The following is a 16,713-nucleotide window of genomic DNA, read 5'->3' as shown; positions in this document are numbered from 1 at the left end:
GTTTCGCTAAAGCTGGAAACTATTCACAAAAGGTATTCTCAACAAATCGTATAAAACAACGGTACAAAGGCGCAATGCTGCTAAAATACCAAAACGCGTCATGCACAGACGCTTGCGCTCAGACAACGCTAAATAAGCGTTCCGAAGCTCTTTCGACCGAGCGCATTGATTGAAGCGTCATAAATCTGCGACAGGCCAGTTTGTCACAGCGCACGAAAAATCAGTCTATTTCAGCTGCCGTAGACTTCGACGCGACGTTCGTGTCACTCATTCCCGTCTCGTGCATCTTCGAGATCAGGAACCGCCTCTTCCGCATGGGCGACAGAGGGACCACCGACAGCGTTATCTCGGGCTTGCCGGAGCTCAGGAGCTGATCGACGTTTGACCGCGACAAGCCGTCCAGCGGTGTGCCGTCGATCTCGAAGAGCACGTCGCCCGGAAAGACCATCTTCTTGTTGGCACTGATCACGTCGGCGTACTGTAAGTGAAGGGGACTCCTTTATAACGGCGGCAGCTTTAGATGCCCTGTGGTATGCTGGAAGTGACCACCGGCGTGAACAGTAGTAGGCCAAAGACCGTCATCACAACCACGGCGTTACATGTCTATATGCGTCGCAATAATCATTCCACTACGATGCCACATAACATAGGGTCACATGATAACAGCCTCATAAGGCATCTCCTTTTGTTCAATGGAGGGACGATCACAGAGGCACTAGTAAAATTACATGGTCACATAAAGCTTCCAATTCCTTTAATCTCGGAGGCCATTCAGAGCCACGCTGGGTACTGAAAGCTTTCGGGAAACTTGTGGGCGTAGGTAGTCGGTGCAATGCATTGTTAATAAAAGAAGATGGCTGTCACGCCCAAGCATCATTAGGCATGTATATAAGAAAACTTGCCATTTCGAAGAAGCAAACACCTGCGAAGCACTATTTTGTATTCGGCATGTAACTCAATACCTTTGAGATTCAATGACGACAATGTCGGTATAACAACTGGCTAGCTGTAGCCTGCAATAACTCAGAGACAACCCATAGACAGCCTGAGCAAAAGTCTGAGCACAAGTCTTTCTGCGATATTAAAGTTTCTCCAAAGCTGCGTTCTTACCGCAAAAAAAAAAAAAAACGTTTTCATTACTTTCTCAACAATGACCAACATTGATTTGTCACTATCAAAACTGATGAATTCTGCAAATTTCTGAACATTAGTTGTCAATTAGCCAAGACTTCGTCAACAATAGTTGGTGATATTCGCATGAGAGCACTTACAGTAGTTCAATTATGTCAAATTGTTTATCAATATATCTCTATTACAGAAAGTGGGTACAAGCAACCCATGAAAACAGCTTCGTAGAAACGGGGTGATTAAAAGATTAAGCCTGGTCCATTAAGTTAATTAATCAGTCGGGCTCCCTCTGAAAAGGCCATGAGAAGATTGTACAGACAATGAACCCCAGAGCGCTACAGGTAATTTTCTGTTACCAATAATTCCTTACGTTGCGACAACACTCAAGTTGTTTTTACATTCGATTGATTGATATGTGGAATTTAACATCCTAAAACCAGCAAATGATTATAAGAGACGCCGTAGTGGAGGGCTCCGGAAATTTCGACCACATTGGGTTGTTTAATATGCACCCAAATCTGAGCAGACGGGCCTACAGCATTTTCGCCTCAATCGAAAATGCAGCCGCCACAGCTGGAATTCGAACCTGCGACCTTCGGGTCAGCAGCCGAGTACCTTAGCCACTAGATCTTTTTTTGTTTTCGTTTTTTTACACTCAGCCATCTCTAAAATGCGATAATCACATGCAAAATAGAAAATCAGAACCAGTTAACCCACAGGAGTGAACGTGCATCACAATGTAACACGTCATGAATTTTGCCTTTCTCCACCGGGCCTGCACTTGTGAGCTCATTTGTTAATGATAGACGAAAAAAAAAGTTATTGCAGCTGCGGCCCCATCGGTGCATGCAGAATCCTCCCACAAAAAAGTCACGACGACTGCAAAAAAAAGTAACCTAATACAAACGAACCCGTAAGAGCTGTGTTTCTCGCTGGCATTTGGCAAGTATAGCACCAAAAAAGCCATTCTACTCGACCACACTCTCACCATCGATGTGTGTTTACGTTTTCATAACGCTTAATCCCTGTCCTGAATAACGACAGTGAATGCATTTGCTGGAAGCACGAACGTGCATGACCTCTTGACCTCTGGCTTCGGTATTGCGGATTTGGCTTAAGCAAATATCGCAATGTCACGCAGAAAGAATAGCTTAAAAGCACAATATCATTATATTCCTTTAGGAAATTAGAATATTACTGTAATGCATTACCGTCCCGCTTCTCTCTCGCTTTTTGTGTTTCATCTGCTCCCAATTCCAGGAACATTCGTCCCCTGAACGATGAGTACCTCGCAAACAATGGGTTGGCTAAAAGGCAACATTGAGGCGCCACAACTGCACAGACATTTTCGAGAATTTTCTTTCGTGGCAATCGATTTGTGAATTGATATAGTTTGATAGAAAGATCGATCATTCGACTTTTAATCAGAAAAGTTTTTGTGATGGACCGTGACATGCACGACACACTGTGACGAAAGCTAAAAGTTCTCCCCACCTGACATTGAGTCAAGGAAAAAGTATTCTCTCGGAGAGATTGCGGTTCCAATTCTTTCCTATACTAGTGCATGGCGTGTTATAAAGTAATTGAACTTGAAGCAGACTACGGATATTTTTCGGTGAACGCCTTTCTCAATAGAGAGATCTCGCAGAAATCACACTATAGTTCATGCATTGCGTTGAAAAGTTATAGGCTAGAGGTACATCATTACACGAGGTGGTTATAGCACGTAGAATCAGCGCTAAGGAGAAGCACGCAAAGGAATACTAGTTATATCTGTCTCCCTTCTCTTATCGCTTATGTACTCCACGATTGCCGGCTACCATGCGGAAGCGTTATATTAAACGACGAGCTTTAGCCTCACAATGTCACTGCTATTTCTACCATGATATATCGTCTTTTCGAAGTATATAATTGATTTCGGTGACGTTCTAAAACCACCATATGATTATGGGAGACGCCGTAGTGGAGGGCTCCGGAAATTTCAACCACCTGGCGTTCTTTAACGTGTACCCAAATCTGAGCACACGGGCCTACAACATTTACGCCTTCATCGGAAATGCACTCGCCGCAGACAGGATTCGATACCGCGACCTGCGGGTCAGCAGCCGAGTACCTTCGCGGCGGGGCTTTTGCAAGTGTATCAGAAGGAGAAGACGCAGCATAAATGAAGGAACTCACAGCACGAGCGTGGAGTAAAGACACACCCTCATTGTCCCTTTGCTTGCGATTCGTCATATTTGGAGCCGTTTTCTCAATTTACAAATTCGTGGCCAACTAGCCCAACTAACTAAGCTTGTGGTGTAGGTATGTGTTTGTCGCTTCGTGGCACATAATCCTGGGTTCACTGATTATACCACCTGGCATGGGATATACATTTCTTGAATTCTGATAAAATAGGTGTTGAAGTATCGTTGCGCTTTAATACAGCATAGCACAGCGTTGCTTATTTCAGTACAGCGCAAGGTTACTTCGACACAAACTCAGTGAGTGCAGCGACACCAAACCATATTCGATGCGATATGTAACCACTGAATCTCACCAGCAGCAAGAAGCACTTAGACGACTGCTTCAGTTTGTCGTCCGCGACGTCAACGTCAAGCAGGCCGATGCCGTACGGCTTAGTGCCAATGCAGGTCAGCTTGGTGGCCTTGACGACGGCGGACTCGAGCGGTATGCCACGCATGGTGCTCAGCATGTCTCGGCGGCTCACAAGAAGCCGGTACGGACTCGAAGACATCACCGACAGCACCATCTGGTCACCGGCGCTGCTGATCATCTTCTTGATGCGAGGCAGCGGTGCGTCCACCACCGCGATGCCGTTCACTTGCAAGATGAAATCCAGTGGCAACACCTTGGACATGTCGGCAGGTGAGCCCTTGGTCACAGACTAAAAGCCGGTGCAGAATGAGTTCCAGCCATTGCTAAAGCAGAACAGGTTAAACGCAATGTGTCACCAGACTTAGCCATTGCAGCACGTATCAAAAGCCAGGCGCTTGCGTGCTCCTGCGGCTAAGCCTTGTGAAACCTTTAAAATCGGTCATCGGTGGTATCAGCGTATCAGGTATCACCAAGGATGCAATAAATCACGACACATCACAATGTCACTTCATGACGTCATGGCGTCACATATAGATTTTCGACGTAGTCTTGTCGCTACCATCACATACCTGACGTAATCACATGACAATTTGTTGTTCAAATGGGGACGAACCATTCACGGAAGCAGTAATGAACCAGGTGAGATGCAGAAACCTTGCAAAGCCTCCTATCCCAGAGTGAATGCAACGCCAAGTTATACGCAGAAACATCGCATAACGAGGGGGAGTTGCCTATTTACAATGACTGAAAAAAATAAAGATGCCGCGCACCTTTGAATTGTCTTTGGCGAATCTGTCAATGCATTTATCAGACCGGTGTCGTAGTTTATACGTTCGCAAACTAATCAACGCCTGGCCCTCCCCGGCACACACACACGCTCCTTAAAGAGGTGCTGCGACAATTTTCTTAGACATAAAAAATAGCATCAATAGTAGTGCGCAATGCTTTACCAATGACATGCAGCAAAAATTTTAAAATTCGTCAAGGGCTAGTGGAGATACAGGTATTAGACACTAGTTTCCACAACTTCCTCTCTCCTCGTGCCAATGAGCACGCAAAAATCTACGCAGGAAAAGGTATAACAAAGGGGTAAGATGATTCGTCACAGGGTCTGAGTGGTTCGTCACATTGAGTTTTTTTTCTTCGAACCACGGGCAGCTCAGCGAGTTCACGAGTGCGCGCCCGGACACGAGGAACATTTAGCGGCGGCCAAAAAAACGACGTCCTCGACGCTCAACTCAGCGAACCTCCAGGGTTTGGTGCACGGCGCATACATATTGGTATACGATAAGACTTCTAGAGTGAAGAGGGAGTGATTTCTAGCTGATTTTGATAAATATTTGTAAATTTTGTGCCACGTGCCACGCTCTAACGTTTGGCTTGTGCAGTCCCGGTAGCCCCGACTATTGATCCAGACCACCTTTTTGACCATGCATGCTCAAAAAGTGTCGCCGGGCACCTTTTTTACGCAGCCTAGACTCACATCTATGTAGGTGAAGTTCGCTTCTTCTCCCTTGATGCGCTGTAGCGAGAAACCGAAGCTCCAGAACTTCAGGTACTTCTTCTTCCGGTAGAGCATGAGATCCACCTTATCAGCAGTGGTGGTTTCTTTAGCGTCAGCACCTGCTACGAAAATAGCACACGTTCGAGATCATCATTGGGCACGGCGATGTCAGACGCGGCCCGTATGTATCAGAGCGGGAACGATGATTGTTTGTGCCAGATGAGGAGTCCTAAACTTACATCTAAGCTATCTACACGAATATACTGTTGTCTCACGCAGTTATGTGTCATAGAAGAGTGATTTGATAATTTATTTGTGTGGTTTAACGTCCTAAAACCACCATAAGATTGTGAGAGACGCCGTAGTGGAGGACTCCGGAAATTTCGACCAACTGGGGTTCTTTAACGTGCACCCAAATATGAGCACACGGGCCTAAAACATTTCCGCTTCCATCGGAAATGCAGCCGCCGCCGCCGGGATTTGATCCCGCGACCTGCGGGTCAGCAGCCAAGTACCTTAGTCACTAGACAACCACGGCGGGGCAGACGAGTGAAATACGAGCCAAGTTACAATGCTAAATCAATTTAGGGCTCTCATTTCTGTTAATAATGGTGCCGTTGATTTCGGCATCATAGTGCTACACCTAATGTGAAGCCAAGTCATTTTTTTTGCATCAACACAATTGCGGGCACGAGGCTCTACTCTCGAGTTATCACTTACTAACAATTTTTCAAAGTTTTCAATTTTGTTTGTCCACAATTCCTATTGAATCTGTCATCGCCTCGCATAATTAAAGACTGTAGCATAAAAATTGTATGCGCAGACCGTCACCACTTTGAATCCTGAGCACCGCTTCGTTTTAACGCATACCTGTGCTTTCTAGCTTGTATTTCACCATTATATTTAGGCACCGACGTTAACACAAAGAGAGAACATTCCTCCACTGAACATATGGGGAAGACGTCTCGCAACAGCCTTAGGAAAATGGCGGGAGGTGTTATTTTAAAAGTGTAAACCAAAAGAAAAGCTCTTCGAAGGGAGCGAAGAATCAGTTGCATTAGCCAAGTAGCTATGGCTGAGTGTCCTACGTCGACTTACTGCTCAGAGCTGCAGTTTTGCTTATGGACATCGGAGAGTTCCCTTGATAGTCGATGACGGTGGAACTCTGCGCACTGGTCTCCATGAAAGAATCGGATACCTTGAATGCTTTGGTCGACTTTACCTGGATGGAATCAGCGTTGTGATTGAGCGACGAAATTTTTAATGATGCGGAGAAGGAAGATAGGGGATCGCGCAGGATGCAGACTTTGGTATTTATTTTGCGTGGTAGTCAAGTATTAGGAAACAGCCCTCCAAAGTTGTTTTTTTGCAATGCAACAATTTGGCCTTGTTCTTACAATATCACTTGAAAAAATAGCACTAATTCGACAACGGTGCAAGAAGAACACATACACTGCTCAATTAATATTTCATATTGTCACCCAACCACAATTATCTTCAACAGTTTTCGCTTGCGTGCTTCCACTGAGCAGACATCTTAACTGTGCAATGTTCGTATGAGAACCATATTTTTCGTCTGTCCAGATGTTCTGTACCTACGTGTATGTTCTTTGTCGGAGAAAGTAATAAAAACCCAGTCTTCGACTGGCATTCTTGTCTAAGAATGTATAGCTTCCAGAATAAATGAAAGCAGTCAGCTTCACAATGACCTGTCATTGTCCATTGGTGGCAAAGGTATTGTGGTAGAACGCTTGTGGACGCAAGTGCGATATGCGGCTACCACGCCAGAATTTTTGAAGTTGTCAAAATTCAAGAAAGTGCCCGCCCGCATACTCTCAATTCAACCCACCATGAAAAATCCCAACTAAGCTGATGTTTAGCATTACCTATGTATTACAATCATATCATGATTGTGTCGTGTAAAACTAAGACATAATGTACTTTGTTACTTCATAGAACTGGCTCGTTCAAGTACTATAGGTTTATTATTTATAAACTTAAAATATCAATTTCAGGCTTTTGCGCATATGAGAGTGAGATGTTACACGAAATCTTAGAGTGAACTAGGCATTCTAAGATCAGTAAAAGGCGAAAAGAATTTTAACAGATGCAAAATAGATTTACATAATAGTAATTCCTCTAACCTTTCTCAGTCTAGCCTGTTAAAGTTTTCTCAACTTCATCTTTTGATTGATATGTGGGGTTTAACGTCCGAAAACCACTAAACTTCATCTTTTCTACTGCCTCAGCGATCGACCCTCCTATGACCGTGCATTGATTTTCTGATGACGTCATTATATGAATCGTAGTGTCGTCATAATGATATAATATTGCCGCTCATCTACATGTGGCGCTATGGTGGCGTCACATGTCGACGTCACCAAACAGCAATCTTTGAACATGTGACTTTTCCATCGCTCTTGTTGCGCCAACAGTAGTTACATATTAGGAGGCATCTAAGACTTTCACCTTGATTACAAGATGCTGTTCAATATCTCTTGCTCGCGAGCACTAAGAAACGCGAACGTACCTTGAGCATGAGTTTCTTGAAACTAGGCGAAGCGTAGCAGAGCAGCGGTTTCTGGCTTTCCAGGTTGACGTCGGTCATCTCCTCCAACAGCTGATGCTTGCGCTTGTCCTCGGGGTCACCCGTCTTGCCTTCTTTCTCGGCGTCACTGTTCATGAGTTCGGCGATGCTCGCTATGTCGCACAACTCGGTTTTGGCAAACAGCACCTTCCAGTCGAACTGGTCGAAGAAGGGGTGCGTCTTCAAGTCGCTGTAGTTTCGCGAGCCGAGCCGTTCCACGGGATTTTTCTTGAGCAGCCGGTAGGTCATGTCCTTAGCTGGCGTGGTCGCCGAGTGCGGGTGCTCTTCGGCCCTCGGCCATTTCAGCGGCGACGTGATGATGCGCTCGCGAAGAAGCTGCTTCGACTTGCCTCGGAACGGCACCCGGCCCGTCATGAGCTTGTACATGACGATACCGGAGGACCACCAGTCGGCAGCACGACCTGCGCGAAATATAGTGCAGGGGCGCCTTCTACGATTCAATATCACAATGGTGCAGCCTATGTTCATCCCGCTGCAGACTGAAGACCTGATTGATATGTGGGTTTAACGTCCCAATACCACCATATTATGAGAGGCGCCGTAGTGGAGGGCTCCGAAAACGTGCACCCAAATCTTAGCACACGGGCCTACAACATTTTCGCCTCCATGGGAAATGCAGCCGCCGCAGCCGGGATTCGATCCCACGACCTGCGGGTCAGCAGCCGATTACCTTAGCCACTAGACCACCGCGGCGGGGCCAGGCTGAAGACCTCTCACGTGTTTCAATTTTACTATTATTAATGATTTGGGAAAGTTAACGTCCTGAAACCGTGATATGATTAGAAGAAACGCCGTAGTGGAGGGCTCCGGATTCCTCCACTACGGTTTTGTGATTGCCGCGGCCATGTTATTTTCGCAAGCTTATTAATCTCACCTGCCTATATAAATGTCTGCCTCTCCTTTGTGCCCTTGACTGCTTTCGCATTTTAATCTGTTACTCTGAATGGTTAGCAGTAATGTTCTCTGGGATCTCGATGACCTAGCCGTTTGTTAAGGTTACACCTGTCACGCTTCATTCATTAGGTTGAACCCTCTCTCTAAGTCTCCTAATTCATGTCCCACAGTTCAACGCCGGGGCGTAACAGGCAGCTGTTACACACCCTTCTGTCAACGAAAGCTCTCAGGAGGAAGCTACTTGTCGAACACGCAAGCATGAAGTGCCAGTTGTTGTGCATATTCGGCACTACGCAAAAACCGAAGTCGTGCTCCTCTAATATTAGATAGGCAGCGAAATGCTACGTAATAACGCAGTTCGTGACGTTCTAATGAATATTCATTGCCACACATTGAAAATATTTGTTCTCGTTAGTGTATGGCACGTACCGTACGGTCTTCTTTTCAGAATTTCAGGAGCCATGTATGGTATGGTGCCGGCCGACTCGCCATCGTGAAACTCGAAAGGGGTTCTCCGAAAGTAGCCTCTCAGGAGGCGCTTGGCGACTGCGATAATATACAAAAGTATACACTGCGAGTGAATTCGTCTCGTGTATCAAGATATCGTAGATGTGAAGCAATTTAATGGATGGAGCACACATGCTCTTAGCGACAGTCCATTATACCGAAAACCTTAAACTGCCGAAACATCTACAGGACTGCGTTCTCATTGCTATATTGTTCACTCCATTATTTAGGCTGTATTTAAGCCAGTGAAGGCCAAGCAAGAACACTTCATTGTGGAGATCGATAACTCGTTAAAGGGCCAGTCAACAGGCTTGAACATTTTTCTCACAGCCCAAACAAGTTCGCGCATCTTTCGTATGCCTGACGAACCTCCTTCCATGCGCAGTGACGTCAGCTCGGTTATTGGCGACGTGGACTTCATTAGTGTTCGCGGAGACCTGCTTTACACCAATATATAAGCTCCGTCTTGTCGCCGATCGTCGAGTTGAAGTCACTGCTCGTGGAAGGACGTTGGTCACGCTTAAGCTAGATTCACACGCGAGGAAAAAATCTCGCTGCTCCGCGGACCGAATAGTCACGTTATTAGCTTAATCCGGCGCAGCAGCGGAGACGTCGCATGCACACAGCCGGAGCTACGCTCGCGAAATTCTCGTGCATACTCTCGACTCCAATGCTTATGCAGCGTGCTTAAGCGACCAAAAACCACTCGCCTCTTGCTCTGTCATGTGAAACCCATTCAATCGTCGCCGCAAAACTAAAACACGTGGTTTTAAAGGTGATAGTCTTTCTTGGGGACCTTCAATGCAAAAACTTTGGTCTGTCTGTCTGTCTGTCTGTCTGTACATTTGTATGTTTGTCCATCCTTACCGCGAATTCGGTATTCTAAACAGCACCAGCCGATACCCCGAACGACCGACCCCATCCGCAGCGCCCACCAATGTTGCTCAAGATTCAGCGTTCATACGTGTGCGATTGTCAATTAAGAAGCAATTATTGCTCATATCTGAGGCACCCCAACAACACATATATATTCTGCATGTGCGCCATTCACTAGAAAAGGCATACATAAGTAATTCTAAGGACCGTAGCGTTTATTGCGCTGCTCTGACCCTACAACGCTTGCACGAAGGAGCGAGGGTGTCCAACTCTTTGGTAAGACGACATGGTGGTGGCACCTACCCGTCGCCTTGCGTTCTACACCTTATCACCTCTGAGACGGGCGCGCACACCCGTCTCAGCACCCACCCGTCTCAAAACCACGCGCTTTGTTAAAAAAAAACTGCCAGATGGCACTCACGTCTCACGTGTGACGTGACCTGATCGGCTCGTTTGCCTCCGCTGCACGCTCGAGGCCCTAACGCAGCACCTCCGGAATACAATTCACCAATTTTCTTGCACAGAACATCAAATAAATGCTCTGTTCCCTATCTCCACCCGCAGCACTATCGTCTTTGCACGACATTTGCAGATTACATGCAGATACGGGTCCATTTTTTTTAAGACGGCTGCCTGCTTTCTCGCCACGCCAATCCGACCAATGTTGACAGATTTGACGCTGAATCCTCTCGATCGAGAGCAGACGACCGTCAAACGGAGGGATCGAAATAGCGGTGACACATTTCCATCCATGCCGCGAGCGGAGAAGGCCGGATTAGGCGAGGACGGCACATTATGATGACGCGCACGTTACTTAATGCGCCGTGCGCTGCGAAAATTCCTCCTCTGTTCCCTCGTGTGAATTAACCTTTAGGAAAGATGCGCCAGCTTTTTGGGGGAGTGTGGAAAAAAGTCGGAGCCTGTTGACTGGCCCTTTTGGATAACAGATATAGGTGACAGCTTTTTTGGCGTTTGGCGCCAGTATCGTTGCTCGCTTATGCAAATAAGCAAAATGATTGTAAAATGGGTCTCGGAAAATTTTCAACACTTACAAGTTAATAAATGAGCGCTAACAACATACTGATGAAAGAGTTGACATGTTGACTGTAGATGCTGCTGTCTATTTCCTTTCCCCGTTTGTCGTCGTATCCAGCTTACAGCGAATACATCATTACGAACCGACTCAACCAGGAGTGCTGCTACACAGTCGCAGTTGCGTACATTGTGACCGTGGCAGTAAGGTATTGTAAATATACAGGATCCCTACGTCATGAGGACTAAGTAGGAAGCTTCAGATAGATGTCGCCAGTGCTTCGTACTAGTGAGGATTGACAATGGAATCGTTACCGAGTAAGAACGTCCAAGAAAAAGAAATTAGAACATGTATTGAGTTTGACGAAGCGCTCTCCGACCTAAGCGCACAATCAGCTAATGCGAGAATACAACCATTTCAATAAAGTATTCATGCAATTAATAAAAAAAAACATATTGCACTTACAGTGACCATTGCAGACCTTAACTGTGTCGAAGTCGATGACTTTCACACGACCGCCAGGCAATATAAGCATGCTGGAAAAGATGAGTGTTTCACCAAGCTCTAAATTAGAGCTGTTTGGCATGGCTGCTACATTATAAGCAGGAACGTTGCTCCGCAGGAATTAGAATACCGCATTGCGTTTGCATACAAAAATCTGGCCTACAGCAGCGATTTGAATATTTCCAAACATTGATCGTAATTAGAATTTGTGCATCACATCACGGTTCCCATGTAGCGTGAGAGCATAACATTAAAAGCACACCAGCGTAACAGAGGTGTGAGCTTGTAGAATATTCCTTCGTGATGAGCTCCAGCCGCACGCTGCACTGCTGGAGCCAATCACGGGGGCCATCCTATACGCCCTGCGAGTCCGATGGGCCACTCACTTGGACACCTTGATATCCCGGTGGAGAAACCCGCGTAAGTGCATGTGCTCCATCGCGAGAATCAGTTGTGCCATGATGATGCGCGACGAATCGATGTCCAAGTACTCCTCTTTTGTTACCACCCGCATCAGATCCAGGCCAGCGATGTACTCCATGACGGTCACGTACGCTTCCTGTCCCGACGCAATGTTGATACACAGATAAAATTGCGACTGAAGTGAAGACATATCTGATCGAGAACGAAAAGAAAACGTGCTTTGAAGAGAAGCTGGGCAGCTATTACTTTTTAGGGGAAGGGGGGACATCTCTAGCAGCAATAGTAATGCAGGTTGCTAAGCATTTCCATTGAAAGCTTGTGTTTGCAGAGCTGCTGCAAAAGCCCTACCAAAGCTGCTCAACAATTGTTTTTGCAGCTGCCGTCATGGCAAAACGTCTTTCCAGCAAAGCGCAAATAGAATGAAATACTTGAAAACTGTGTGAAGTACTTCAACTGTAAGTTGGAAAATAAATCTCTCATTAAACTGAGAAAAAGTTCAAATTTATGCTGTTACGTTCTGATTTTTGGTATTTGCGCTAAAAATGTATGTCTTTTGGGTTTAGACTGGTTATAACTTTCTACAGGATACATTACATAAATCACCTGACGTGTACACTAGACTAATCTACTGAGTTATGTATTGTGCATTACATCAATTAGTCTGTTACGTAAGGTACCTCAGGTACGTATCTATAAAATTTCGAGGGGGCGAGTCCTTTGTGCACTCTGTGAACTTTAAAGAGTAGTGCAAAAAATATGAACAAAGAATGCACAAGCAAACAGATTTGGTGCACTCTGTTCATTACGCTGCTCATCAGAATTCACAGCACGAACCAGACATCCCGAACAAAAGTTATGCTGCAACACTTCCTGCATCATTGCAGAAATATAGTGAAGAGTTAGGCGGCCATCTACACTCACCTTGACACAGAAACAGCAGTAGTATTTGACGAGAAACGGGTTTCTGATGACCGACGCGACAACCTTGTCCATAGCGGCCTGCTTGTGACGGCTGAATCGGTCCATGTTAACGAGCTTCACCGTCACCACGAAGTTTGCAGGTCGGTAGTTGGCCAGGTACACGGCACTACAAGTAGTAAGAGCTCGGTGCTTGAGAACGTTCTGGACTTCAACATAGCAAAAATTTATTGAAGCACTAGGGCGAAAATGCAAAAAAAAAGAACCAACGGTTCCAAGAGCGCGAGAACGTATTACCGTCAACGTTATACATGACTTCTAAAGTTGATCGGCGTAAAACAAATGAATATCGAAAAAACACCCACACCCAGTGATGCAGCTGAACTACTTACAATCCTGAGCACAGCAAATGTGTTTGCAATCCTTATCGGGGAGGTGGTGGTAGGGTTAAGAAAGAGAAAAACAACCACCTGCTTGTAGTATTAAGCCACAAGAAAATTCGTACCGATTTCCAGGAAAAAGCTTAGTTGTCAAAACATTTGTTCTGGTCCGGGCTGGTTGTCTTCTTTCCCATTCTTACCTACCCTCATGACAGTTGGAACAACTGAAACTAGGCCCCGCCGTGGTGGTTTAGTGGCTAAGGTACTCGGCTGCTGACCCGCAAAACGCGGGTTCGAATCCCGGCTGTGGCGGCTGCATTTTCGATGGAGGCGGAAATGTTGTAGGCCCGTGTGCTCAGATTTGGGTGCACGTTAAAGAACCCCAGGTGGTCAAAATTTCCGGAGCCCTCCACTACGGCGTCTCTCATAATCATATGGTGATTTTGGGACGTTAAACCCCACAAATCAATCAATCAATCAACTGAAACTAGGGTTACAGACAAGTAATAGGTTCTGAAGCTCTGACGGTATTCTATGACTAATGTTACAACTGAGTTTCTGCTACAATCTAGGTGAATAATTTTCAGCATTTGCTTCTCGCAGTTTGAAAAAATTGTACTTATTGCGTACACCCATAATGTGTTCAAGAATTTAAGGTAATAAAACGAAAATATGACAGTAGTGCATGCACACGTACCCAAAGCCGCCAGCCCCAAGCATCTTCATGTTCTTGAACTCGCGCATCCGTGGAATAAAAGCAGAGAATGGAAGTGGTTTAGGTGGATTTATCTGCGGAATAAACAACAAAACCATAGCAGTGAATCTAAATAATAGGATGCTACTAACCAACCACAATGCCAAACTGAAGTTGTACAGGCTTGGCATACAAAGGGAACAAAATCAAAGTTCACTCATTTTGCATGTTTGGTCATCTACATAATTCCCTCCAAGCCAAATTACAGCAATAAATTGTTGCATTTATGAGCTATACGCAAGGACACAAAGTAAAACATTGGCCCCCTATCTGCATGTTATCCGCAAATGTCGTCGAAAGACGATAGTCTTGCGTGTGGAGAGATTGAACAAAACATTTATTTGATGTTCTGCGCAAGAAAATTGGTGAATGGTATTCTGGAGGCGCTGCGTTAGAGTGGCTCGAGCGTGCAGCGGAGGCGAACGAGCGCATCAAGTCACGTCGCACGTGAGACATGAGTGCCATCTGGGAGTTTCTTATGTAAAACAAAGCGTGCTGCCATGCGCGCCCGTCTCATAGATGATAAGGTGTAGAACGTGAGGCTACGTGTAGGTGCCACCACCATCTCGCCTTAGCAAAGCGTTGGAAACACTCCCCGTTTCGTACAATCGCTGCATGGTAAGCGCAGCGTGATAAGCGTTACCAAAATACTTATGTATGCGTTTCAAAGTGAGAGATGCATATGCAGAATATATGCGTTTTGTTATGGTGCCCCAGACATGCGCAATATTTGCTTTTTAATTGACAATTGCACAAGCATGAACGCTCAACCTTGAGCAACATTGGTGGTCGCTGCGGATGGGGTTGGCCGTTTCAAGTACCCGATGCCGGTCAGAGTGGACAAACAGACAGACAGACAGACAGACAGACCGACCAAAATTTTTGCGGCGTCGAAGGTTCCCAAGAAAGACTATCGTCTATAAAAGAAAGAGAGCAAGCTGGCAGCTGCCACCTGGAGTGGCAGAGCATGCAAACATTGACAGGGCGTTTGAGAAGACAGCCGACGTTTGTCTCGTTTTGTTTTCTTATGGTATGTCTCATGTTTATTCACATCAGTTTATTTCGTGACGTGTCGCGACTGGTGGTCTATCTTTAGCTGGCATATTTAGCAGATATGTAGGTCAATCGGGAATAAGGTGAAGCTTCATTTAATTTCATTCTTACGCTCTCCCTAACGATACTTCTAACAGCACTCGCGACTTTTCTAGCCGAAATTCCACATACTAAATTGCGCAAAAGAATATGCGATAATTGTAGTTACAATACCAGAAATGCGTACCCGCTCAAGCTTGTTGACAATAGCTTCACCGATGGCCATCCAATCTGTGGTGGGGACCTCGGCAATCTTTTCCAGAGATGTCGCAACCTCGCACACGATGATAATCAGCTTGCGTACGGTGTTGCCGAGTTCTTTCGCAACTTCCGTATTTTTCTTTATACACTGCATAAGGAAAAAAAATGTCCGTGATAAATATTGTTGTCGTCCACATATACCTTGACACGTCTAGTCAGCGTATTACTATGTGGAGAACCCGATTCTAATATGTCTATACCCTCAGCTGCAGTGCACCATAACCGAGTCAAGAAATTTTGATGTATGTATATATGTATGTATGTATGTATGTATGTATGTATGTATGTATGTATGTATGTATGTATGTATGTATGTATGTATGTATGTATGTATGTATGTATGTATGTATGTATGTATGTATGTATGTATGTATGTATGTATGTATGTATGTATGTATGTATGTATGTATGTATCTAATTTTCTGTACTGGCAGCGCTATAGCTCTAGGACGGGTTTTTCACTGTTATAAAAGTTACGTGGCCTTTGTTGAATCTCAGACTTTCAAGTTGTCTGTCTATCAATCACTTTCGCTATCCTCATTTTTGTGGTGATCCATAACGATGAAACAGCGTCGCGATTCATCGGTGTATCACTTTGAAGAGCTTCAGCTGTTTACCAGGTTATGAAGACCGACCAGATTCTCGACCATATCGCGGATGTCCTGGTACGTGATGACCTGTTTGTTGAGCTTGAGCAGGCACTCCTGCGCGTGGAGTACTACCTCTTCTTGGCAGAAGTGCGACAGCGGCACGCGCATCAGCGAAACCTTGCTCTCGCGCTTGATGAAGAACTCCAACAGCACGGTGGCCGTCTTTGGAATCTGTAAACGAGCGCAGAGCGCTGCGTTAAAGTTGCTTATTTTCAAACTGTGGGTACGTATAGCTAAGGAAACCTTTGCACTGCTGTTTGCCGGGTAGGGACATGTTAAGAGGAAACATTTCGGGGAATTGCATTTTAACAGAAGCGCGTGCCGATATCACAGTACGCCCTTGGGCTGTACCTAAGCATGGATTGCATATACGAGAATATACCAGAATATACATCGCTTATTGACATCTCAAATTTTTTTTAGGAACAAGAGCTTTCGCGTACGTGAGCATATTTTTATTCGTTAGTAGGGAGTACGAGAGCTATATCAGTGAATAAATCACTTATTCGTGCAGGAGGTACGGTATACATCGAGATATTTTTTTTTGCAAGTGTATTACTGTTTAATGTCACAAAGGTGCGCA

The 16,713-nt window shown here is 45.4% G+C and overlaps 1 protein-coding gene across 1 annotated transcript; it reads right to left on the bottom strand.

The window, feature by feature from the left end:
* Positions 1-220: 220 nt before the first annotated feature.
* LOC142802809 (uncharacterized) lies at positions 221-15,601 on the bottom strand. The gene is made up of 11 exons (XM_075887856.1): positions 15,407-15,601; positions 14,071-14,162; positions 12,997-13,162; positions 12,039-12,211; positions 11,614-11,684; positions 9,162-9,278; positions 7,761-8,239; positions 6,329-6,452; positions 5,210-5,352; positions 3,668-4,015; positions 221-478 (listed from the first exon to the last, which is right to left on the bottom strand). The coding sequence occupies exons 1-11, from the start codon at positions 15,572-15,574 to the stop codon at positions 221-223; spliced, it is 2,139 nt and encodes a 712-aa protein (XP_075743971.1). The 5' UTR covers positions 15,575-15,601.
* Between the last annotated feature and the right edge of the window lie 1,112 nt (positions 15,602-16,713).

Source organism: Rhipicephalus microplus, chromosome 3 (genome assembly GCF_043290135.1).
Source record: "Rhipicephalus microplus isolate Deutch F79 chromosome 3, USDA_Rmic, whole genome shotgun sequence".
NCBI lineage: Eukaryota > Metazoa > Arthropoda > Arachnida > Ixodida > Ixodidae > Rhipicephalus > Rhipicephalus microplus.
The sequence above is the reverse complement of the archived record's forward strand: the minus strand, read 5'-3'. Positions and strand labels throughout refer to the sequence as shown.